Source organism: Aptenodytes patagonicus, chromosome 5, assembly GCF_965638725.1.
Source record: "Aptenodytes patagonicus chromosome 5, bAptPat1.pri.cur, whole genome shotgun sequence".
Taxonomy (NCBI): Eukaryota; Metazoa; Chordata; class Aves; order Sphenisciformes; family Spheniscidae; genus Aptenodytes; species Aptenodytes patagonicus.
The window spans coordinates 67569777-67594385 of record NC_134953.1 but is presented as its reverse complement, the minus strand read 5'-3'; the positions used below and the strand labels follow the sequence as shown (position 1 = coordinate 67594385).

General features: G+C 38.0%; 1 protein-coding gene across 14 annotated transcripts in view; it reads left to right on the top strand.

Moving 5' to 3' along the window:
* MAST2 (microtubule associated serine/threonine kinase 2) overlaps positions 1 to 24609 on the top strand; it is a 196375-nt gene that overhangs the window by 133988 nt on the left and 37778 nt on the right. For 8 of the 14 annotated variants that reach the window (XM_076340290.1, XM_076340296.1, XM_076340288.1 and 5 more), the window contains 6 exons: positions 1228 to 1248; positions 3841 to 3919; positions 9519 to 9673; positions 10858 to 10923; positions 18224 to 18299; positions 19605 to 19814. In XM_076340290.1, coding sequence (XP_076196405.1) covers positions 1228 to 1248; positions 3841 to 3919; positions 9519 to 9673; positions 10858 to 10923; positions 18224 to 18299; positions 19605 to 19814 — 607 coding nt within the window. The remainder of the gene's footprint in view (positions 1 to 1227; positions 1249 to 3840; positions 3920 to 9518; positions 9674 to 10857; positions 10924 to 18223; positions 18300 to 19604; positions 19815 to 24609) is intronic. The other 6 variants (XM_076340293.1, XM_076340297.1, XM_076340294.1 and 3 more) reach the window with 4 other exon arrangements.

The following is a 24609-nucleotide window of genomic DNA, read 5'->3' as shown; positions in this document are numbered from 1 at the left end:
AAGAAAAAACTTTGTAATAGCATGTGAAATGTGACAGACTGGATATGTATTTTCCTGTTGCCTCAGAGGGAAAAATTAGTGTTTTACCTGCTGGTAAAACAATTCAAATGGACTCACGGCACCCACCTTTATTTTTAAAGAGGTATCTGAGCCTGATCTGAGTGTATTCAATAAGTTCTGTTGAAGTCAACTGAATTTTTACCAGTTTTCACAGTATCTGGAATTCTGGACCCTGGAACACAGGAGGAAAGTTGCAGCTGAAACCGTTGTCAAAACTTAACATAATTTTTCAACATCATGTTTCAACTTGATGCTTCAGTATCATTGCTTTCTAAAATTCCAAGCAGAAAATAAATGTTTTAATAATAAAACTGAAGAGTGCCCTTTCATACTTTTACACTTTTTTAATCTAATTTTTAAAGAAATAGGTGAGTAAAGGTTAAGTCTGTCCTATTGAATACTGTGGTTCATTTTACAGTATGCAAGTTGCTCTCTACACTTTTTCTGTCATTGAAAAGAACACTTAAGCACAGCTTGTTTTAGAAACTTGTTTCTATTTTCTACTTGCATTACACCCTGAATAGCTATGCCAGCAGTACCAATACATACTTATTTGATTATCACATAGTGCTATCAGAATAACTTCTATATGATGGTATTAAGTAATTGAAAGTGCGGTGCTCTGCTACCCCAGACAAACGGATATTTCACTGTAACCCTTTTGATCGGCGTTGCATGCGTCTTAAGAGATGGTTCTTACCTGATTTCCTCCTATGCCATCACAAAAATGATTCGTTGCTGATTTTCTGCCTTTTATATTTGGTGTAATTTCTTCATTTATTATCCTGTTTGGACATCATTCTTTCCTTATAGCCCTGTGACGAGTTGATTCATGGGACAGAGTAGGAAACACATTTGGAAAACTCATTTTATTGTAAAGCCAATTTCACTACAATATACTGCAAGATTGTCCTTAGTTTGACTAGTGATTAATCATAAATCCCTTGCCAGACACCCTTTCAATGATTGTGTCATAGCCACAAAGTTAGCATGTTCAGGAATTATCCTGTTTGAATAAGGAAATGTATGGTTAATTCTGTCCATAGTCACTAAAACTGATCTTAGTGGTATATCAGTAAGAGAAGATGAGAGCTTTTTTTCAGAAATCACATGTGCATCTTTTACTTCTCCCTCTCTCATTATCGTTGTAAAATTTCTTCCATACAGCCACGGACACAGAGCAGACAGGTAATGTGTATCGTATCGCTGTTGTTTGTGTATGTGTATGAACTATGCTTCCGTGCAGCTGAGCCTGTGTCCCTAACAAATTCATGCTGTAATAACCCCATTTAGGCATTCAGCTTCTATTCTTTGGTAATCAAACCAGGAAATCTTTGCATTTTGGCTTAAAATGATAAACAGGTAGTGCTCTGGAGAAGATGCGTTGTTATTCTAGCACCTTCTTGTTTTGAAATTGATCTACTGTTCATTGAATAGCATTTAGCTGCCATAAAAATACCTCCTTAATTAACTAATTAAAATGTCATTTTAAAGGCAAAATTTGTTGTTAGCATGTTTTTATTGTGCTAGCAAGGGGTCTATAATAAATAAAAGACCTAAACATTTCTTTCCAAGTATCTTTTCCTGAAGCAATATTGCATGAGGTGTCTCTAAAAATATGTTTATTAACAAAACACTGAAGTAACTTTGAAATGTTTTGCATAAAGGAAGGAGGAATTTTCTTTTAAAGACTTTTTCCCATTGCCTTTGATTTGGAAGATTTCTACTCTTGTCCTACGTCTTTCTGCTAGAATAGAGCTGATATGCATTGTCCTGACTGCTTAGCACATTGCTTGCCTAGATTGCATCAGCAGAAAATAGCCCAGGCATGAGGAGGTATCCTGTAATTTTCTAGTTGAGAAAGACTTTTTTGGTTAACTTTACTTCAGAATTTTCATTTTGACAATGTCAATACACAATTTAGGCAACTCAGTAAAAAAGGGATTAGGCTTTCCTTTTGCAAAAAATGAGTGACCTGTGCATTCCTGTCTACTGTTTGAGAAGTCAGGAACATACTGTCTTGCTTTGGGACTGAGGGTTCAAACTGAGGTTGAAGCGTTGACCTAAATATTTCCCCAGTACCCCTGTCTGTTACAAGAAGCTGAATGAAAATCATTGGAGTTTGGTGTTCAGTCACTGACCACATCATGCAGCGACTTTGTAATGCTGACATTTGTTGTTTTTCAGGGTTAAGAAAGGAATTTAATTTCTCTTGGAATTTTTTGAGATTGTTTTTTCACATGTAATTGTCTTGCCAAAGAAAACATCACCTGTGGCTAAATGGGGTTTAGCTATAACATACGCATGCAATAGAAATCTGCATTACAGCTTGGATTTTTTTTTTTTTTTTTTTTTTAAATGCATGAAGCATGAGTCTTCTTAAAAAACTCTCTTGACATAAGATTCTTTCAGTGTGGTAGAACAGTGGGTTTATTTCCCTCTTGTTCTAAGATAGATGGCAGAGAGGAGCAGTGTGTATCAGTGCCTGAAAATAAAAGGAACTAGATATGGAAAAAATATAAACAGGCATTTATGTCTGGGTGTGCAGTGAGCTTTTTTCTGAAGATGGGGCTTCATGGGTGTGGTTAGTGAGATGAGAAATATTACTGCGAAGATAGTAACAGTTGAGTTCTTCATAAGCACCAAGCACTATTTCAGACCTGTACCAAGCATCCTATTTTATAATGCACTTGGATTAATGTATGTGTACCCAAAAAAGCCCAAATCTTTCCAAAGTAGGTTAGAACGGTGAACTGTTATAATTCAGCTTCACTTTATGACCAGTTACTGATAATCTGCTGTAATAAAACAAACAAACAAGTGGAGGCTGATGTGAGGAAGAGACTTCTTTAACATCCATCCCAACGTGCAACAAGACATGTTATAGGACACAAAATGCATGCGAGACTGAAATGAAATCAGAGGCAGAAAAAGCGCTGAGACTGAGCTGAACGTAGTTCAGTTTCCATCCTCACTGAGGCGGGTTTTGGGGGGAGAAGAGGGTTTCAAGGAGGGCAATACTGATTCTTCTCAAAGCAGTTGTATAGTTCCTCAGTTTTAATGTTGGTAAAATGACCTTTTCTGCAGTATCTCCAGGATGTTTTGGCTATTTTCCCTGAGGGTCATGTTTCTTTGGCTACGATAGGGAAGAAACTACTAATATTATATTGACTGGAGAAGAAAGAGACCCTAGGTGGAATTTCTGTGATTTCTGTCTCCTCTGTATTTTGAGTGGACCTCTCGGCTCTGTTCAGATCTGCTTTAGTGGATTTAATTCACCAGCTGTGTCAGGCGATGTGCTAGGCAGAATGCACGCTGACTAGGTAAACAAACAAGTTCACTTTCAGTTGATTCTTGATCTAATATGATTTTTTTTCCTCAATTTGAAACTTTATTTGGAAGTCAAGGAACTGCATCGGTAATAATCTTTGGCATGACTGTTTTTTTCAGAGAAGTTTGAAATGAGCTGATTTCGTTTGTCTGTTTTAGAAACTCCAATTTTTGCACAACTGGTCATATTTACAAAGCATCTACTTAATGCAGGAATCTGATGCCCATTTACTTTATCTTTTCCAAGGTCACTTACTTTTGCTTTTAAAACTTACCCTAGCTGCTTTTTCACAAAGGTCAATGTAAATAGGATACCTGATTAATCTGAATAACTTGAGACTTTAGTAAAAATGTGAGGTTAAGAGATTTGAGGGAGGAAAATGCTTATTTCCCCCAAGTATTAGCCACAATATATCCCTGACAGTAATTTTCCTTGCTTCTTTTCCCCAGAACGGATGGACGCCGCTGGTCCTTGGCCTCCCTTCCTTCATCTGGATATGGAACAAACACTCCCAGTTCAACAGTTTCAGTAAGTGGCACAGACTTTTTCAAGCAATTCAGTTTGTACAAACACACCCTAACAAATCAGCTTCTGAGTCTTTACTAAAATATCTGATCTTTCTTCATTGTTTTGCTAACATTATTTAATATACTAATTATTTTAAAAATTATTTTAATTATTGGTTCTGCTGCTTTTTCCTCCATTTCCCAGCTCCTATCATCTTGCACTTTGCCTTTAGCATTGGTGAAATCCTGGTGCAGCACTTGGCTCGACTGATCAGTTGAGAGGCACAATGTGTCAGAAGTGGCAGGACTCTAAGAGATAGTGCATAATTACTAGCCAGCTCTCAGCTTTTTTATAACTGGGAAATGAAATTTTTGTCTGCTTTAAAGTTCTTAGTATGAAAACCTCTGCTAACAGGTTAGCAGAAAGAAAAACTGATAGTCCACAACTGTTACTCAACTCCAGTAATTTGAACCTCCTAATCAAGCTTTTCAGTTCTTACACGTCATTAGAAAGGCTGGCTGCAGTTTGCTTGAGTTCTGTACTTCCAAAAGGCTAGTATGTCATTAATATCAGTAAGGTAGCAGCACTGTGTTAACCCTTACAATTCTTAGATACTTAATACAATGAATCTTATTCTTTAGTTTATGCAAACTAGATGTTGTGGTTATCCCCATAACAACCTTGCAAAGCCAAGCGTAGAAAAATCAGAAATGTTAAGGCTATCTGTACAGACTTAATGTAACATGCTTTTGTATGTGTGTTATGGTGAGTGTCTTCAACTGTGTGGTCACATATCACTGCCTCTTTCCATAATACTTCTACCGATCGTTTTGTTTTATCTGTGCTATTTAGAGTATGTTCCTAATAATTGTAATACCTACATTAATTAGGACTCAATGCTCCTCGTTATGCGAATCTTACACTGAATGCAGTATCATTGTTTTCCTTGTGAGCTGTTCTATTAAGTTCATCCATAAACTTTCTAGTGCCTCTCAAACACAAATTTATCATCACAGTTCCTTAGGAGGTGAGTGTTAAATTCAGTCTATATAGCAAGAGAAGAAATTGGGGTCAAAAGTTTCCTTTTAATATAAATTGATATGATTAAAATTTGATTTTGCAACGTTAATCTCATCTCCATAGCTTCATATGTTCAGACACATTCCTGCAGACTCTAGTTTGCACAATTTCCACAATTTGTTATTTTTTGTCCTTCAAGACAGTTGGGTTTTTGTTGTGTGTTTTTTTTTTTTTTTTTTTTTTTTCTTTTTGGTCTCCTTAGAAGGCAGGTGGCTCGGTTTCAGTCTCCTGTGGGAGAAGTCTGTGTGTGTGTGTGTATACAGAAATATGGGCAGGAGCACAGGAAAATGTGGGAGATTTCATTATCAACATGAAAAAGATGCCCCTGGTTTCACCGCCAAGCAATATTATATCTTCAAGCACCTGAGAGCAGCTGTTAAAAAGGAGCTCTGCTTTTGCCTTTATAGTCTTAGGTTAAATCTTTATGGGCATAAGCCATGGCTAAGTCCTCTTCTGGGTGCAAGCTATGAGAGCATGGACCAAGTACAGTTACTTTCTGTATGGATGACATCCAAATAGTTCGATCATTGGTTGTCACTATGAGAACTTCCAAGATACCTGTGAAGATGACACCTTTGGAGACCAAACTGCCTGCAGTGCGTAAGTCCCTCTTACCTGCAGGTGTGATCACTAGTTTCTCAAGAGTTTATAGTTTGACCAGCCTTTGGGTAGATGCCCACAGAGAGAGCAAAACTAACAAAAAAAATCTGTTGGAAGTATGAGTCCTTGCTTTGAAATAGGGACATTAAAGCTACTTTTAGAAAGTTCTCAGCTTTCTGACATGGGAAAAAGCATATTTGTCTCCTGTCATATTCCCAGAAATAACTAGCTCATTTTGACTGAGATTTTTCTAGGGGAAAAAAAACCAAAACAAACAACAAATCTGAGATACACATGTCACATAGAAAGCATCAGTTCAAATGGTGTAGAGTATTATAACGTTGTAAGCAACAGAAAACAAGGTGGTATAATGAGAAACATGAAGTGATAGTCATACATAGACTGGAATTCACCTTCCTGCAGGAAATAGTTGTAATTCTGTAAAAAACCTGTAATTCCAAGACTTCTTTTTTTAAGTGGCTGAGTCTCTCATCTCTTGTCCTTTTGCTGATTCAGTGTTACAATCTCAGAAAGACTTTTAAATGGGCTGTTTAGTAAGTAGTGATGCAATTCTTGGAGCTATTAAACTTAGTATTACATTTCTAAGCCAATCCTACTTACTACTTGTCTATGACAATGCTATTATCATAGTATTCCAAAGATTAGAATTAATTTGAATTGATCTGAATAACACCTCTGAAGTTGATAAGCAGTATTATTCCTGTGTAGACTTTAAAACTGAAGTAAGAAGTAGTCAAGGGGCTTGTCAAAAGGGCACAATGAATTAATGCCGTAGATGCAAATTTAACAGAATTTTGGGCTTCCATTTGGTGTGATCAGTCCTCTAGATTACATTTCTTTTTCAAGCAAGATAGAAGGAAGCCGGTAGACCTTCTTTCTGGTGTACGTATCAGTAGGAAATGAAATATCAAGAAGAGTGTCAGTTCTGCGTTCTGCTGGCCTGAGTTTCTGTATGACAGTTAGAGCTGACCTGCATCTCTGTGGTCGTAGATCAGCTGCTCTACCAACCAACCAACTGAATGAACTAAGACATTTACCTATTCTAAGGTCAGTGGAAACCTGTAGGTTCTGCTTTACTTTTTGCTTCCAAATGAGGGATGACACTTTTAAAAAATGCACATTTACCCTTTTCATACAAATCATGAAGACCAGATACATCTCATCAGACCACCACTGAAAAAGCTGGAGAAGACCTTCTTTTAAGTTAGATGAATATAGAACAGTCAGTTGAATAGGCCAATATACAATTATTTTTAAACATCTAATCTGCTATTCATTTTCTAGATGGAGAGTTAATATATAAGCTGCTATAGTATTAGCCTGAATTTTTTTACTGGAGAAGAGTTGACTAATTCTGCATCTGTAATTAAGACACCAGGGGGATGTTTGTATTACTCTGCTGCAAATATTGAATACAGTGATGTGATTACTTGAAAATCAATACTTCGGAAGTGTTTCACTTTGCTTTCACAGTTTTTCATTGAAAGGTATGCCTTAAGACTGCTAGAGAAGCCCTTGGCAGAGGAAGGTCCATTTCTCATCATGGTCTTTATCTTCAGGGCTCTTTTTAATTATCCTCTGGAATTACAAACTTTGTGATCTCATTGCTTTTAAGGAGAGAAAGTGGAAGGAGGATTTTGTTGGGTCTTCCATGAGTTGAGTAGCACTGCTTGCCCAGTGATCCTGCTGTTGGGAGACATAAAGTTTTTAATGCTTCTTCTAGAATATCAGTTTTGATTTTTTTTTTTTCCTAACTCTAGTAACTATGTGCTAACCTTCCTCAATGTGGTAGTTGTAGTTTAATTTTGTTTTGAATAAGACATGTATTTGTAATGCCAGAACTTGAGTACCTGCTAATGCAGGTTTGTAAGACAGTGTCTTTAGTACTCCCTGCTCTATTGCAGGATTCCTGTTATTCGTCATGAACAGGATGTCAACAGACACGTACCTTTTCTTTGAAAAGTGTTGCTGTTTTTTCATAGGCAGGTACTTCTTCTTACTCCTTGTATTGTGTAAGACAAAGAAAGACATCAAAGAAAGCTCTGAAAGTCAAACAGGGCTTGCATCATTCTGTACTACAGGGGAGAATCTTTCCTGTATTTGGCATAAGCAGTGTGCGCAGCCGAATAGCTGTGGGTGAAGGGGCTATCAAATACCCAGACTCTCAGTCTTGGCTTTAGTGTGGATTAGACCAGTGTAAACTGATACACCATCTGGATAATCATCACTGTGTGGACACTGTGCTGGAGATGACTTCCCAACATGATACCTGCACTCAGACCTACCTGAAGTTAAACATTGGAAGTGGCGGCTTCCTGTTCCAGCCATGCTTGGGAAGTTCGTGCATGTCCCAAGACTTTCAAGGGGGTTCTTTTCTGTAAATACCTCTGTGCAGTGCAGAGGGAGTGGATCTGGGGTCTGGAGCCAATTATATTTTTATCAAAGAATATGATCTTTAGATTTATAGGTTCTCACATTCAGATCTCCATCTCGGTCTTGGCTAGAATTCTCTGGATAAGACTATGCTAGGATCTGCAACAATCTCCTTAGTTTTAATTCAGTTCAAGTGTAGCTGTTATCTCCTTGATAAATTTGCATGTACCTGTTTTAGGTGATTTCAGAGTATTTTCTCTTTGCTATCAACATTACAAACATGCGTTACAAACCTTGTCAGCATTTCGCTTTCATTGCTCGGCCATACTTCTTAGCTTTCTTTTCCAAAAACCATCAACAGCAAATAAGTCTAGAAAGGCATACTAGGTGAGTTAAAGCTTTGGTCATACATGTTATATCATGTATAATTCCCTCCTACCAATACTTTTGGTACTAGGATGCAGTGCTTTCCAGTTTGAGTGAGGGTCATTGTAGCAAAGGAAAAATCTTTCCACTGGAATAGTGTACATAATTAATTTCATCAGATCAATAAGGAGCCTTGGAACTTAGATTAGGATGATGTTTTTAATAAGGCCCACTGGTGTTATTCAGTGCTACTCCGGTTATTCAGCACTTCTCCCCCCCCCCCGCCCCGTTTTTAAAGAGGATTTTTAATTTGTCCTTACATAATATATTTTCTTACTTTTGTAAAATGGAAAGGGGCATTGAAAAATCACACAAGAAAAAATGCATTCATTAGTTGACCTACAGCTTTTTCCCCTGGAACACCCAATGTTTGATGTTATTAACACTTCCCACAAATATTTGTTTTAATCTCAGGTTTCTTGAGGGTCAAGAATTAAAACAGTTTAATGTCTATCATTATCACATGATGTGTGTCATATAAATGCATCAACTTATTTAAAGATGAATAAGCTGTTTATAACAAGAAACTCTGTTAATCTTACAACTCTGCAAAGTCAGCTACTTTCATTTTATTATTGCCTATTTGACTAGAGAAGAAGCCTGATGGGTAAAGGAAGGGAGAAATAAAATCCTGACCATTTACTGTAGCATTTTCCAATGAGAGCCAATAATCAGCAAAAACTCCCACGTCTACACAGCTCCACAGCATTTTGCATGCCAGTGAAACTCCTGAGCTAAGAGAGCATGAGGGAAAAGGAAAGAAAGTTGCTCACCACTCCAGGAACCTCCTTGTCCTTTCCAGAGTAGCACTGGTACTCATGTACCTTCCTTTCTGTCTCCTGATAGTACCTGCATGATCAGATGTAATGGTTCCAGAATCAGATGCAATGGTTCCCTAGCCTTCTCCCAAAGTTTTCCTGATCTCACCAGCTCTGTCATTGTATGTAAGGGTTGTCTTAGCCTAATGAGAACAATAAAAAGAGGCACCTGGTCTGATAAGTAGCTTTCTTTTCCGCTGGAGTTTGCAGTGTCTGGCAGAATCCGTTCCTCTTCCATTCATTAGCTGACCCCTATGCATGCGTTTAGTGCATTTCTTTTCTGTATTTTTTTCTGTACTCAGTCATCATGCTCATCTCAGGAGAAGCTGCACCAGCTGCCCTTTCAGCCCACGGCAGATGAACTTCATTTCCTGACAAAGCATTTCAGTACTGAGAGCATCACTGATGAGGAAGGGCGCCATTCTCCAGCCTTGAGGCCTCGATCTCGCAGTCTCAGGTGAGCTTCAGGTTGTTTGTTGAATTTTTAAGATGTCGGACACGTGTTGCATTTCTATGTGTGCTTTCAGATCTAAGAATAGTCATTTGTAGTTGTTTTCTTACATGTTTTTGAAATTCTTTTAATCAACATTTAACCCACTTCACCTAATCAGAAAAGATTTTTTTTTTTTTTTAGATTTGACGCTGAGGTTTTGGATTGCAAAAAGGTTAGCATAGTCTGCTTTTGTATCTTCACAATAACTCTATGAATACATGAGTTTTGGACTAAATCTATAGGATGTAGATTTTCTTTAGTGAAGTTTCTTCTCAGAATTTTGCTCCATTAATATAAGGAAGTGGTTACGGTTACTGTTAATAACTTGCCCAGCAGTGCTTCTGAAGGGGTATGAAAACTAGAGTAGATGAAGTCAAAACCTTAAATGGAATTGCACCCAAGAACAATTTTGTAGTAGCGCCAAAAACATGTCTCCCTACATTAGCAGTTGAATAATTTTTACTGTTGCTTCAGAGAACTGTTTGTTCAAAGATAGCTGTCCAGGGGTTATTTCCTTGGGCAGTTGATTTAAAAACGGAAGCAACTGGAACTTCATCTTTCACAGAATTACAGTATGGGGTTCTGTAGGTTGGAGAGGACCTCTGGAGGTCATCTTGTCCAAACCCCTGCTCGAGCAGATTGCCCAGGACCACGTCCAGGTGGCTTTTGAGTATCTCCAAGGACGGAGATTCCACAAACTCTCTGGGCAATCTTTCTTGCAGGTCTCTAACAACTGTGTGGAATAAATCCAGAAACATTTTGTATCATGGCAAAAGCCTTAAGTTTTGCTATGCATTTAGTGCTGGACCAAGTGAATGACAGTCTAGAGATGCGTACCTCTAGACACAGCATCTTGTGAAGGAAGAAGGGTTTATACCAGCAGGGGACAAGGAGGTGAAGTCTCCCTTCTGCTTCTCATCTGAGGGTGTCAGAGGTGGATGTCACCTTTAAATTAATCAACAAGATTCAGAAACTCTGCCAGCTGGAAATGCTGAATCAGTGTGCTCAGCTCAGGACTTAGGCTGGGGTTTGTAATAGAAGGAAGTGAAACAGGCCAGGATAACAAAAAAATCCATGGTGAGTATCGTGTTGTGGCAGAGCTGACCTTTCATGATTATTTGTAATTATTTGTATGTTCTAAACTACAGTGCAGGCTGCATGGTAATTACATATGGATCTACTAAGTGTAGTTACACAGTAATCTACAGGAGCAGGTAAGCACTGTGGGTAGTAGCACACTTAGCCTGTGATCTCCGCAAATTGCTATGTAGTAAAAGACTAGTTATATGATTTGTACTAAGTCTCTTTGAACAATAGTCCTACTTCAGTCCTCTTGCTGTCATTCTTAACGCTGACTATGGCTGAGTAGCGTAACTGTAGTAGTACTAATTCTTTATAGATAAGACAGCTACTGTAGGTAAACAACACATCACTAAAGTAATTGTCCTTTCTAACACAGACATATTACTGTTGGCATAATGAAGTATACGACACTCTTGCTAGTGCAAGAATGATACAAACAACAAAATTGGGCTCTTCATTTTATTTTTTTCCTTCTTAATACGGATTATCGGCTTGCTGAGAATTTTACCTCTGTGAGCCAATTTAAAAGCAGAGTTATTATATAGTAGGTTTACAATTTGTGACGAGACTAGATTAATTCAGTGTGTCATATAACTATGTGATTAATCTTCTTCCTCTCTTGAATGCTTTCTCTAGATCTCTCTGGTTTTCATTGTGATAATAGCCAGCCTTATTGGTGTTCCAAAGCTTAGAATGAAGTAATTTAATTTTTTAAACTTAATGTGCCTGATTCGTTTTTCATTTTGCTTATTGCTAGTACTGTGATGCTGTGTGACTCTAAAGCACCCTTGCCACTACCAAGCGTTCATGCTGGCCCTTGCACCTCAAAGGAAAATTGATATGTCAATCCGACCAATTGGAGCAATGTTTGCGGGAGTAGATACCCTCTTTGACAGAGGGTAGCGTGTCCTTGTAAACAAACAAGTACTGGAATATGTGAAGACCAGACCTTATTCACTGCACAGCTTGCTTATTTATTTGCCCACACGATAGAGTTAGCTCACGTGGTGAAAGGATATTTTTGCTTACTTAAAAAATGAAAAATAAAATCTGAGCAGTTAATGAGTTGAAAGTTAAGCAGGAATTTCCTAAAAATGTAATATTTTCATAAGCATTTAATGGTCGTGTTTGATCAGCTTTAATGAAAAGCAGATGAACAAAATACATCAGACTTTTTCCTTAATTGGCGGTCACAGCTTTGTAATTTAAAAGGTGGTCTGATATTTATGACTGATTGTTAACATGTATTCATTTTTCATCCTTTATGACTGCAGCCTTACATCTCTCTCTTTGAGAGAGGAACTGGTGTTTTGAGATGTCACTGTCACTGCTGTGACTTGTTTTTGAGGGTCTCTGTAACCCAAGATTTTTTAGAAGTATCAGATGATCCTTTTATGCTCCTAGATAGAGGAGAGTATTGCCTAGATGTAACTTTTGGAAAAATCTACTTGTTTGACTAGAAATTTACCATTTTCTTGTGTCTAGCTGCAAATGTTCTGTTCATACAGAGCAGTCTTAATGACCAAACTGGATGAAAAAAGTAACAAAGTGTACAGTCATGGGGGATAGCATTGGCTGATGTACACGGACATGTTGGTAGCACCTCCGTTGCTTGAGGTGTTCTGCCAGTGTGGCTTGAAGATACTCATCAGTTAACTAATCATGCCTTATTTGAAATCCCCCGAATTTCTACCCCAAAGAAATAGCACTGGTTCTTTCCTAGCTGCTTTCCTGCGCAGGGGGAAAGAGGTAGCCTGAGACCAAGGTGGAATCCAAAAGTATGATGTGCTTATAAAGCTGGTTGCTAAAGCCAGGAGACTTCTCATTCATCTCCAATAGATCCAGTACTCACATGCTAAAGGAAAGAACGTATTTCCATGTGACCCACCTGTTTTGGTGCTTACTGTGTGTCTTCAGTAGAAGAGAATATTTCTTTATTACCTGCAGAAGTCGTTCCTAAATATCTCTCAACTGTTCCCTTTTTTTTAGTAATGCAACCTTCAAATCCTTCAAGTTATTGACTAACAGAGAGATGCCCAGGCTACATTTACTTTGTTTAGAACAATCCTGGACTTTACCTGAAGATGATCTTTTCTCCCAGGAGTAAAATGCATGGAGAGTGTGAACTCTTGCACTAAACTTGGCATCGTTATTCTTTTTAAGTTAGAGAGATGCTGCCTTCCATCTTTTCCCGGTTCTCTTTACTTGTCATCCTTTAGCAGTTGCTAACACGTGGGAATGTGTGGAGAATGTCAGAGATAAAAGTAGAGTTAACTAATAACGATTTCTTCAAGAGCTGCCTTTGTGCTTTCACTCAGCCCACCAATCTGCCCATTTTTCTTGATCTCTTTTCATATTTCAGGATAATGTTGTCTAGGGAAAAAGGGTTGAAGATTGTAGCAGTGAATTTTTATAAAGTTGAAGTAGATGAGATCATCCTTAATCAAATATGCTCCTTCATCCTTTGCTGGGTAGTGCTTTTTAAATGCAATCCACCAACCTGACTTTCGACGTGCTAGATCCTGCCATTAAGAATATACAGAGACAACTCCTAGAAAATGCCAGTTGCCAAAAAAGGCTTCTGACAAAAATGTACCCGAGATGGGAACAAAGAATAGGTGTTGTGGAACCACACCAGTGGCCCACATAGTTCATTTTTATCTTAAAAATTGATCCTGCAGGTTGTGGAACTCTCTCATCTCACTGCACTTAAGCGTTGGCTTTAACCACTTGAGTAATCTTGGTGGTTTCATCACTTCATGTGGCTGCGTTCAGAAAGTGCCGACGCCACAAGCTGCGGAGGAGCAGGTGGTGCTCCCTGCAGAGTGGGGATTCACGCAGCCACAGATTTGCCAGAGAAGGATAATAGTTTTATATTCTGAAGCATAAGGCATCTATTTCTTATGAAAATACATTCTAACTACATTACAGATAATGTTGGTCTCTTTGTTTCTCTCTCAAGACAGTGAGTTCTGTGAACTTGATTTTAAAAAGTTCTTCGAAGTGGTTGGTTTTAAATTTATTAACTTTTGGTTTCACTCACCATCTTTATGGTTTTCTATTATGAGGAAAACTGGGTATTCTTATTTGCCCTCTATACTGCTCATTACTTTTAACTTTCTAGTGTTTTCTGTCTAAAGCATTCTTAGTCTTTGTTGGCATGCATAAAAAACCCTGAAGTATTGGAAAGAGCTAGTTGCAACCCCCATGTAAGTCTGTAGAAAAATCTCAGTCCTTATTTTCAAAGTGATTGTGATTGAAATGTATTCCCTTTCCCTTAATGTTCTCTCATATATATACATATATATTCTAATTATTGTTTATTAATGTATTATTTATATTTATAAATACCCCCCTTACATTCATAAGAATGCCACTCCTAGTATAAAGAATATATACAAGATACAAAACCAATCAGTAATAGTATTTGTCCACAGACTAAAGTAGCTGAAGCTGAGTCTTAGTAAAAATGAATTAAAAAATCAAAAAATATGTAAACAAACTCAGAAATGTCTTTTCAAAGCGCTCAGTGAGAAAGACTCTTTACTGTTCTGTTTCACCGCTTGCCTGTTCCATAAGAAGCAGCATTACTGTCTATCCTGCTTTGCCTCAGATTCCATTTTTTCTAGCAGCACTAGAATAACTGCCTGGTGTGGACTTTCTGTGCTGTTTGGTTATGATTATGCAGGAAGAAGGATCCTTGAATAAATACTGAAAAATAATCTAAAGTTACACGTTTAATTTTCTACATGATTTCCTCCATGGTATAGATTGTTGTAATTCTGTGGGAAACTGTGTTTCACTGTTATTGTGCATGTTGCATAAATTCAGACTTTAGCAGATGGATTCTGCTCTACTGAGTTCAGTTCTTCTTTGGTCATCGTCCTGTCCAGAAACAGGATTAGGCCCCAAGGTCTAATTATTGTGGTCTGTGTGAAGCACCAAGTCATATTTGCTCTGAAGTTTGATGGACAGATGTAGATTGGCCATATTTGCTTCTGCTTTATTGTCTTTTTTCAGGGGGAGTTTTCTGACTTCCTTCTAGTATTAATGTAATTTGTATGAGGTCAAAGATTTATATATTTATTTCTTGGGGGAAGAGGAAGGCTGATGCTCTGCTCACCTTCAGCAGAAGTTTTAACTTAGTTTCTACTTCATACAACTTCAGCTCTCTAGTTTTAAAACTCCTTATTTTGTGTGTCTGGAAATTACAGAAAATTAAGGCCTATGGTTTTAATTTTCCTGTAGACACTGACTTTGGTAATGTGCTGTAAATACCTTTATGTACAGGGTAAAAGCAGAGGGAAGCACAGTACTTCTAGCTTCTCTGCTTTTTCCTAATAAATACAGCTGTCACAGTGAAGGAAAATTTAGGTATTCATAAACATCTCAGTTTTATTTAGTCACAGTTAAACTAGATTTTGTAAGATTTAAGTTATTACTATAAATGCTACTCCTTGAAATAGCTGTCTGTAAGCTATTTTCACTTTCTAGCATCAGATAAAGACGCGTGAGTTTTGACAAGTGGAAGGCTAGAAACCTTTTCGGGAGATAGATGTCACTGAAAGTCTACCACCACATCATTTCTTGAAGTGGAGGGAGGGTGAAGAAGGGGAAAAGAGAGAGTAGTTTTTCATTCTGCTGTTAAGCTTAAGGGGACAGATATTATTCTTCTAACGTCTGCTCTGCTGAAATGAAAAACTCACTGACAATAATAATTTCTTTGACCTACCTATCTACACCAAGAAAAGAGAAGCAGCCTGCTTTTTGTCTTAAAATGTTATGCAGGTGCACAGTATGTGTCCTCTGTTTTACAGAAAATAGTCTGTTCCTTCGTGAGGCTTGAAGTGTTAGACTGGTTTAGTTCTATATGTGAAATTTTTGGTGCTAGATAGATGTGTGAAGCTTTTGCATTTGAAAAGCTGTCGTGCCAATGAAATGTATTAAACTCCTTTTTTCTAAATTTCCTTACGTTCTCCCTTGGCGGCATTCAGTTATCTGCCCAGTTCTGGTTTCTGTTTCACCTGGTTGTGTCTCAAAGGTTCTGTAAGGTAACCAGCAGCGCCTGGCAGCTAGCCCTTGCTTAGTTAGTTATCCATCTAATTATTTCTGTAGTTTCCCAGGCTAAGGGTCAACATAAAAAATTATGGTGCAGTATATTATGTTGCAGTCTTGCTATAGTCAGCTAGACATTTAATTTGACCTGTTATATTGGGCAAGTTTTATTTAGAATGACAATTTGAACCTTGATCCCAGGTTTTATCTGGAGCTGTTTGGATGCTCTGTCATTTTAGGTGGTAAAAAGCGGCATTAATCAGCTTCCAAAGATGAGACACAAAACTGCCAATGCCCAAGGAAGCTAAGGGATTATAAGTGTTTACTTTCTTGCCAATCAGTAGACTTGTGCAAAGAAATTACTTTGTTTCAGAATAGTAAAAAACAAAAGCAAACCAAATCCCATATCATTGCGGCTCTCCTTAAGGAACACTACATCTGCTGGCAGGACAGCTCAAGTAGCGTGATTTCTGCATAGCTCTTAATTTCCTGTACCATATGAATAAAGTGCCTTGAAAGCAAAAGGGAAAAAACTCTCATGTTTTATTGTAGCCCTAAGACAGCAAATACTTAAGCATGCACAAATTTTAGTAGGACTGCTTTAGTGTTAAAATGAAGTATGTGTGTGCCTCCATATTTCTGTAGTTAGTATCAAAGGGCTTATATTATCCTTGTAATTTATAGCTCACTTAAATCACACAGAGAAATAATACATTATAGAAAAATAAATTCTTCAATAATTATGTTCACCAAGTTCTTCAGCTCCATATGAACTGCCAGTAAACAAGTGTCATGTGTTTGTGTCAGATTGTTTGGTCTTAGAGAAAAAAGGATAAAGAGAGCAGGCTAGATGTGTGGGGGAATTTGCTTCTAAGTCTGAAGTTTAAATGTTCTTACCCTTCTTTTTATTATGTCATACATTACATATGAATATAAGTGTCAGTTTCTTTTTAAAGAAAATTTTCCTTGATTAAAAATGTCTATCTACCAAGCTAAGGGATATATTTTCTTCAAAAAAAGTTGATGAAAATGTGTTTTTACGTGGTATCCAAAACATCCAAATCAGTTTTTCTCCTTTAACGTAAGGATTCAGTGAGAGATTTAATCTGAAGCGCATTTTCCCAAGCTGAGGGATAAACCTTAATAAAAACAAGACACAATGTAATTCATGGAATTCCAGCACCAGGCATGAAAATAGATTGGTATTGCTATATTCTGTGAGCCAGTGAGTTAAATTTTCTTTGAGTTGTAAATATGTGTTCCCAAAAGAATGTTTTTTCCTTTAAATAGGTTAGCAGCAAGGTAGTAACTGTAATGCCTTCCAAGTTTAAAATGCATTTATTCCATTTAGAGAGATTCATTTCATCTTTCACAAGAAAGTTTAAAATGTTTGAACTCATTCAAGATAAAATTGTATTTTCTGACATAAAGAAAGTATTTTTAGCAATATGTAGTACTCTTAAAATCATAAAGACAATGATCATGTAAGATGCCAAATAATTGAAGCCCTTGCTTGTCTTGAACATTAAAACAAGGTAACCACAGAAATGAGATCCTGTAGGCGATCCTGTAGCTAGGGATTATCTGCATTACCTCACTCCGGCTGTCCTCAGTGGCAGAATGAGTCAGAGCATTGCATACCATCAGATGTGATGAAATGAGATGCAACTCTTCTTTAAAAAAAACCCACCCAAACAGTAATATAAATGCAGTTTGTCAAGATTTAGTGTCCTGTTTTTTGGTGTGCCTTGAAGTTGCTTGCTAACCTATGCATCCATGCATATGCATCCGTGGTGTAACACGCCTCAAGGGAGTGCAGTTTTCATGAAAGTATTCTGCTCCTATTGCTTGTTGTATTTATATATAAGATTTAGCTGAATAACACTGCTCATGCATCCCTCCTGTAGTGTGGTATTCTTCAGACAAAGGAAAGCAAGTCATGTCAAGTTCCTTGTTTCATTTTACTCTGCTCCTTTCTGGCACTGGAGACTCCAGAGATAATAGTGATTTCTTTCTGAGCAGGGCTGCTACCACTGCCATGGAGGGCAGTAGGAGGATGAGAGAAATAACAAATGTACCTGCAACAAATGCACTGGGTTTTTACCTGCTTGTATGTTAGGGCTTGCGTTCACTGAAAATAGGTGGGTTTCTGCCTGAGTTCACATGAAGACAGGAATGTTAGCAGTTTTCAGATGACTATAGATTGCCATTGCTTGCTAGGATTTTCTTTGAAGTTAAGTATCTGCCCATTACTGAAGTGAAGTCAAAGCTTTGAAAGGGCTACAGTCAGCATGGCAGCATTATGACCAGCACTAGATTTTGGAGGGTTTTGATGTGATATCTGTAAATGATAACGTACTTTCTTTTCTCCTCTAGCCCGGGTCGCTCCCCAGTTTCCTTTGACAGTGAAATAATAATGATGAATCATGTGTACAAGGAAAGGTTTCCAAAGGTAAGGAATCACTTTTTTGAATAATGTATTCAATGAACTTGTGACCAAGCTCGGAATTAATTTGTGGTGCTCACTGGAGAAGGAGCCCAGCTCTTACGTCTCATTTCTAAGCAGTGCAGTTTGCTGAGAGTTTGAAGCTGCCTTCTCTGCTTCATATGTTAATTCTGCAGTAGAAGTAGTAGATTGAATGTATAGAGAGATTGAGATGGAAAAGGGTGATAAGCTTTGTGTATTTGTATTTCATATTTACTAAATTTCTCATGTCTTTTATTGGCATGACAGATGCTCACAAGAGTGAGGCAAAGGGCCATGCTTTGGCTCTCCATATATTTCTAACTAATCCTTGTCTTTTTCTTTAAATTCCGAATCAGATCAAGGCTGGAAGAGGGATGGTTTGCTTATTTTCATATATACTTTAAAAAGCTATTTTAAAGAGTGATTTCAAAACAAGTTGAATAACATTCTCTCGGTATTCCCTGTATAACTGCATTAAATTTGCTTTATACTGGTCCAAACTTCTTTGGTTTTGGTAGGCTTTCCATTTACATATCGGAAATGCACAGTTTTCTTTTAAAATCATTCCAAATTATACTGGAGGTTTTGGGAAAAACCAAGTCTGCCACTGGGGCTTTTGTACCAGAGAAGCGATGAAGATAGATTCGGATTTTTAGAAAAGTCAATCTGAATTCAGTTACACTGAAATGTGCTGAAGTGATCTGCAGTGAAAATAAGTATGTTTGTTTTTTAAAAAGCTGAATATTGAAATCTGTGGAATCAAGCTTTGAAAGTTAACATCTCATTGAAATGAGCGTAGAAGATTGTGTATCCCAGAGCTGTCGATATGGCCATTCCTTCCTGTTCTACCAATAGCAAAAATAGATGTTTCTCTGGAGACAGGATGTCAGGGCTTATAGTGATAGAAATGCCGTGTGTCTATTGCTTGGGGCAATGATTTTCAGCTGCCATGGTCTTGCCTAAATGTTCTGAAAACTGCCTTGTATCTTACGTCCTTACTCTGGAGACCCAGGGAGGAATACAGCCTCAGGGCCAAGATATTTTTATGGTCATTTGCATTTTCATAAAGTGTGTTCTGATTAATTTTTGTTGTTTGCTCATGTGAACGTAACTTTTGCCTATGGTATGCTATTTTTATTCTCGGCAGCATGCTGTTGTATTTTGGAATATTTTTTAAGCCTCGTGCATTTTGGAATTGCGAATATGTTACTTCAGCACCCTACTTGTTTATGTTTTATGTTCTGGGATAGTAAAATTAAAGAGTAATTTCTCTTTATTCTGTACTCTTAGGCCACGGCACAGATGGAGGAACGGCTGGCTGAGTTTATTGCCTCTAATGCTCCAGAGAACGTGCTGCAATTAGCAGATGGGGTCCTAAGTTTCATTCATCATCAAGTTATTGAACTGGCCAGAGATTGCCTAGATAAATCACGTGAAGGACTTATTACTTCTCGGTACTTTTATGAGCTGCAGGAAAACTTGGAGAAACTTCTCCAGGATGTAAGTGCTGTCTGGCAAGTAGAATATATTATTTTGATTGAAACTTTAAACAATAAACCAGAGCTTTGATTTTAGGAGGGACAATGTGGATTCCAGGGGAAAGGCAGCAGGTGGGGGTGTCAGGAGATCTGAGTTGTTCCAGTCTGCTGTTGATCTACCACGGGCGGGTTTGAGCAAATCACTTCACCTGTGTACTTCGTTTGTACAAAAGTTAGATATGCATGCGAGTAAGTCAAAGGCAGTCTTTACCATTTATGAAAATTGGGTTCATCCAGATGAAGGAAATTACTGAACTTTTCTTTCATGTACTTCAAGACTCTGAATGACATTAATTACAATAGTGCCTTCAAGGAGTGAAAACACCATAGTTTGTAGTGTTGCTTATAAATTTTTCATAAAAGATTTTCTTGAGCTGCACTTAATCCAGTTGTGGGTTTTTTAGTACTTCGATGTGTTTTGTGGTGTTCAAAGCATATGAAAATACACAAGGGGGCACAATTTTAATGTATGCTTAGTATGCTTCAGCTACTCATTAAAAATTGCTCTTTTCCTTTAAAATGAAAATAATATTAAATTCAAAAAAATCTCTTCGAATTTATGCTATAGCTGTTGTGAAGAGTCAGTGCAATTACCAGTTGCTGGGTCCAGACCTCCTTTTGGGAATGTCTTCCTAAGCTTTGATTTAAGGAGATAGAAGCTGAAAACACAGGATTTATAAAGATTGCAGATTCGGATAACAAATATCACGGAGACACCTAGAAACAGAACACCTGAAATAATTTACTTTCTGTGATGATTTTTAATCTATTTGGTGAAGATGTGTTTATATGTCATTGATCAGTTTGCCAACCCACTGGCATGAATTGCACTAGTTTGTGCCCCTTTGCCACTCTTTCCAGACATTAGAAAATGGCAGATGAATAGAAATACTATATTAATATACAATTATTGTATTAAAAAGCTTTGTGAAAACTGCAGAATCTTCCCTTGTATCAGCTAAAATCTTTGGCTACCCCATTTATACGAGTGTGGCTGTAATTTCCCTGACATTTGTTATGCATGGGAGAAAAATGACTCATGTTTGTTTTTGTGGTGTTCTGCCTGGATGGGGAATATCATTTTGACAGATCAAGAGAGGTAGGGAATATCTTTCGAGGGCCTATATGGTTGTCTGCCTATGGGATATCAGTAACCACTGTGGATGCATTTAATAGTAAAAAATGTGTTTCCTGGTAAAAGTGGGGTTCTTCGGATGCTGTGCAAGAGTTTGACCATTGATGCCACTCTACAGGGCTGGAAAAACTGCAGCTATTCAAAGAAATTGTTCAGTCTTCGTAGTCTTTAAAAGAGAGGAAAATGTTTCTGGAGTTTGAAAGTGGCAGCGTAGCCTTCCTGGGCAGGATAAGCATCACCCGGCCATTACTGCCGGGCCCAGCGACAGCTGGCTGTGGGCTGGCGGAGGCATGTGAGCAGTCCTGCGTGTGCAGGGCAGGCACCGTAGGGCTGGCGGTGAAAAGGGGAGATGGAGGGATTTCCTGCAGCCAGGTGAGCGCGTGCCAGTGGGTCCACCTTGCATCTCCAGAGTCTAGAAGCAAGGTATTTGCACACGTCAGCTATGAAATAAGGGATCAGGCCTCTTTGGGTGGTGGTTTAGAAGTTGGAAAGATTTCACTAAAAGTGGGTGTGTATGCTTGGCAAAATAGCTTACATTTCAAGGGGCGCAAGGGGACTTGCGCAGTAAATTAAGTGTGTTTACTGCTTCTGGTAGCAGGTACTGGGAGCTCAAAATTCTCCCACTTCCAGACTGTCCTCCTCTGTGTGTGGACAATGATTTCTCATACCATAAGGAATTCAGACAGCAATAAATTGGGTCTGGCCACTTCCAGTCTGCACTTTCAGGCCTGTTTTCTGGCCTGAAGAGGTTAATCAGGATCTCGGAGAAGGTGTGGGTCAGATAAATCTGCTTTTTTCTTTCCTCTCCCCTGCCTCAGAACAAATCCTCAAAACACACTTCTTAAATGTCCTTTTCCCTTTGATCCTACATGGATTATACTGCTGCTTCTAAGCACAGGGAAAGATGGCATTGAACTGTTATTAGAGAAGATACAATGGTCATCTCTGGGCTTGTTCAGGAATTGACATTCAGGGCTTGCTTTGACCTCTTCCTCCTTAACATCTTCTGCAGAGTGGGGGTGAGGGAAGGGTCAACTCTTAAATTTAATTGATTTACTTTAGGAAGTGAGGTGGGCTACAGACAAAGGGAAAGCTTAGAGAGACAAGGGAGGCAGAGCAGGCTGGGAAGAGGACAAAGGAATTGAAGACAGCAGAGGAATGCCAAAGACTTAATTCCACGTCTTCCTCATTCGTTTTTTCTGTCCTATCACAGTTCCTTGTCTTTTCTTTTATATTTTAGTATTTTAAAAGTACTTGTTTTCCCCTGCTTTCCAGTCTGTGCTTTGCCCTTCAGACTGCATTCTAAAAGGAAATAATTGGGACATTTCAGTCTAAATATATAGAAATTGCTAATAATATTTCTTTTGGAGGACTTACCTGAAATGCAAGAAGTTTGGAGTCCATAATAGATTATGCCAAGCTTGAGTGCAGGATCATTACCTTTGCTTAGCTTTTAACGTATCATGCAGAGTTACACACTATATAAAAATACCAACTGGAAGGTCATCAAAAAAGCTCTTCTACTTGGGAAGTTGTATGGTCTGTGCAGTAGGATATATAGTTTTATGGTGTATTTTTATAAGATACAGAAAGGTTGGGAAGATGATTTATTGGTGAATAACGAAATGAGCAGCAGCAGGTCAGCAAGTGGCAGGAATACCATTGGTTTTTCATACAGTTTTACTGTGAAATAATGGATTATCTTGAAATTCTTTCTTAAAGTGCTGATTCTGGCACGTGGTAACAGACTAAACTCGCACAGTTTTTCAAACCATAGAAAGAAAACTCGATTTAATGTCTTGCAGTCTGAGTCTACTTTATGATGTAGAAACGTATCTGTAAGATAGAGTAACTGAGTATGTAAATAATGAGCTGTTTAAATATACAAAACCAGAAAGCTTTTAAAAGTTTTTAGATCCTGACTTTTGTAATGAGATACCAACAAATCTCGTTAGTTATGGCAAATGAGATCTTTTCCCTTGTTTGGAGCATGAAATATTGTCTTTTAGCCAGAAAAACCTATTGCTTATTGCATCATTGAAATTATCCTGAAGTAAAAATGAATTTAAGAGATTTTCTTTATTTTGGAAGACATGAACTTGAATGTTACACTTCACACTTAAAGTTAAAAAATTGAAAAATAAGATAAAGCACTTACAAAAAAGAATATATGACATTCAATTCTTTATCTGTTACTGTGGGGTGGGGTTAGAGGATGGAATGGGAGCTCAGGTTCCTGGGTAAAAAAAAAAGGTTATAGTCAGTTATTACTTGGTTGAATTGACGAGGTAAAACTTGCCAAAAGAAGTTTAATGGCTTTTGCGTAGGTGTAGCCAATTGGTGAGGAAGGTGAAGGATTACAGGTGTTTCTGTGCATGGAACAAAAGAAAAAGGGGAGAGTGTTAGTAGTATACTGCGGTGACTGATGCTGCACATTGGCAAATGGATATTCTGATTGCTTTCTTAATATGAGCCTGAGTGTAAATTTATTGGTTCTTGGCATTGCAGGTCTATTGTTTTGGTTTCCATCAGTATATTAGCTCAATTACAGCGTTGTGACTTGCATATCCCAGTTATTGGTCCTGCTGAACCCCAGGGGAGGACAGTGATTTTAATTTCATGCCCCAGTAGCTACAGTTAGTGACGGATGGATCTTTCAGATAAGGAATCAGTTTGTAAATTACCCGTTGCTACCTCCTCTACACGTCCCTGGCAATGTGTATAGGAATGGCATCAGCCTCTACCCACAACACCTATAGCTTCTCCCTCCTCCCCTCGGGAGGCGGAGGGGGGGAAAACCCTGAAATGCCACCAACAACCTTCAGACAAGTGTGTCGTCATTCGGAACTGCTAATTAGATGGCACGCCTCATACCAAGGCACATGGAAGCGGCAGGCAGTGCTTGGCTATATAACCCTCTGGTTTCCAGATACTGTCCTTGGGACAGATTGTAAACAAGACGTCTGTAGGGATGTCCGGGCTGTCCTGTGCGAGAAGGAAACAAGAGGAGGCAGTTTTACTGAGGACCTTGGAAGAGCAGCGCTGTGCAGAGATGATGGCTGAGTGGCTGTTACAAGTTGTGTTTGATTTTTGTAATCCTTGTTTTTCCTCTTGCTCTTCTGTATCATTTGGCAGTTTTCTGCCAAATTTTCAAATTTTCAAATTTTCAAAACAGACACCTGATTAAATTAGTTACATTTTTAAATTATTTTGCCTAAATTGTTGTAGATGAGAAAAGGAGAAAACAAAAGGACTTGATTTGAAAGAATGTTTGCTTCAACAGTATAAATGGATGCAAAAAGATGAATTATTATTTTTTGCATAGTAGAACGTGGCGGGGGAAGGACTTTCCAATTGCATGGCTCATATTTCAAATAATATAAAGTTGTTGACGTTTTAGTTATTCATTTCAACACAGCTAACCCCTGGTGATCTGGAATGGCTTTTCAAATATGAAAGCATTAATTTCTTTCTAGAATTCATGTTTTAACTCATAAGTTTGCATAATGCTTTAGGGGACACAGAGTGAATACTGATCATCTTCATTTTGATTATTCTCTATTTTATAATTAGAAAATACCTTTTAGTTAGAAAAAAATCACAACTTATTTCAATGCTTTCA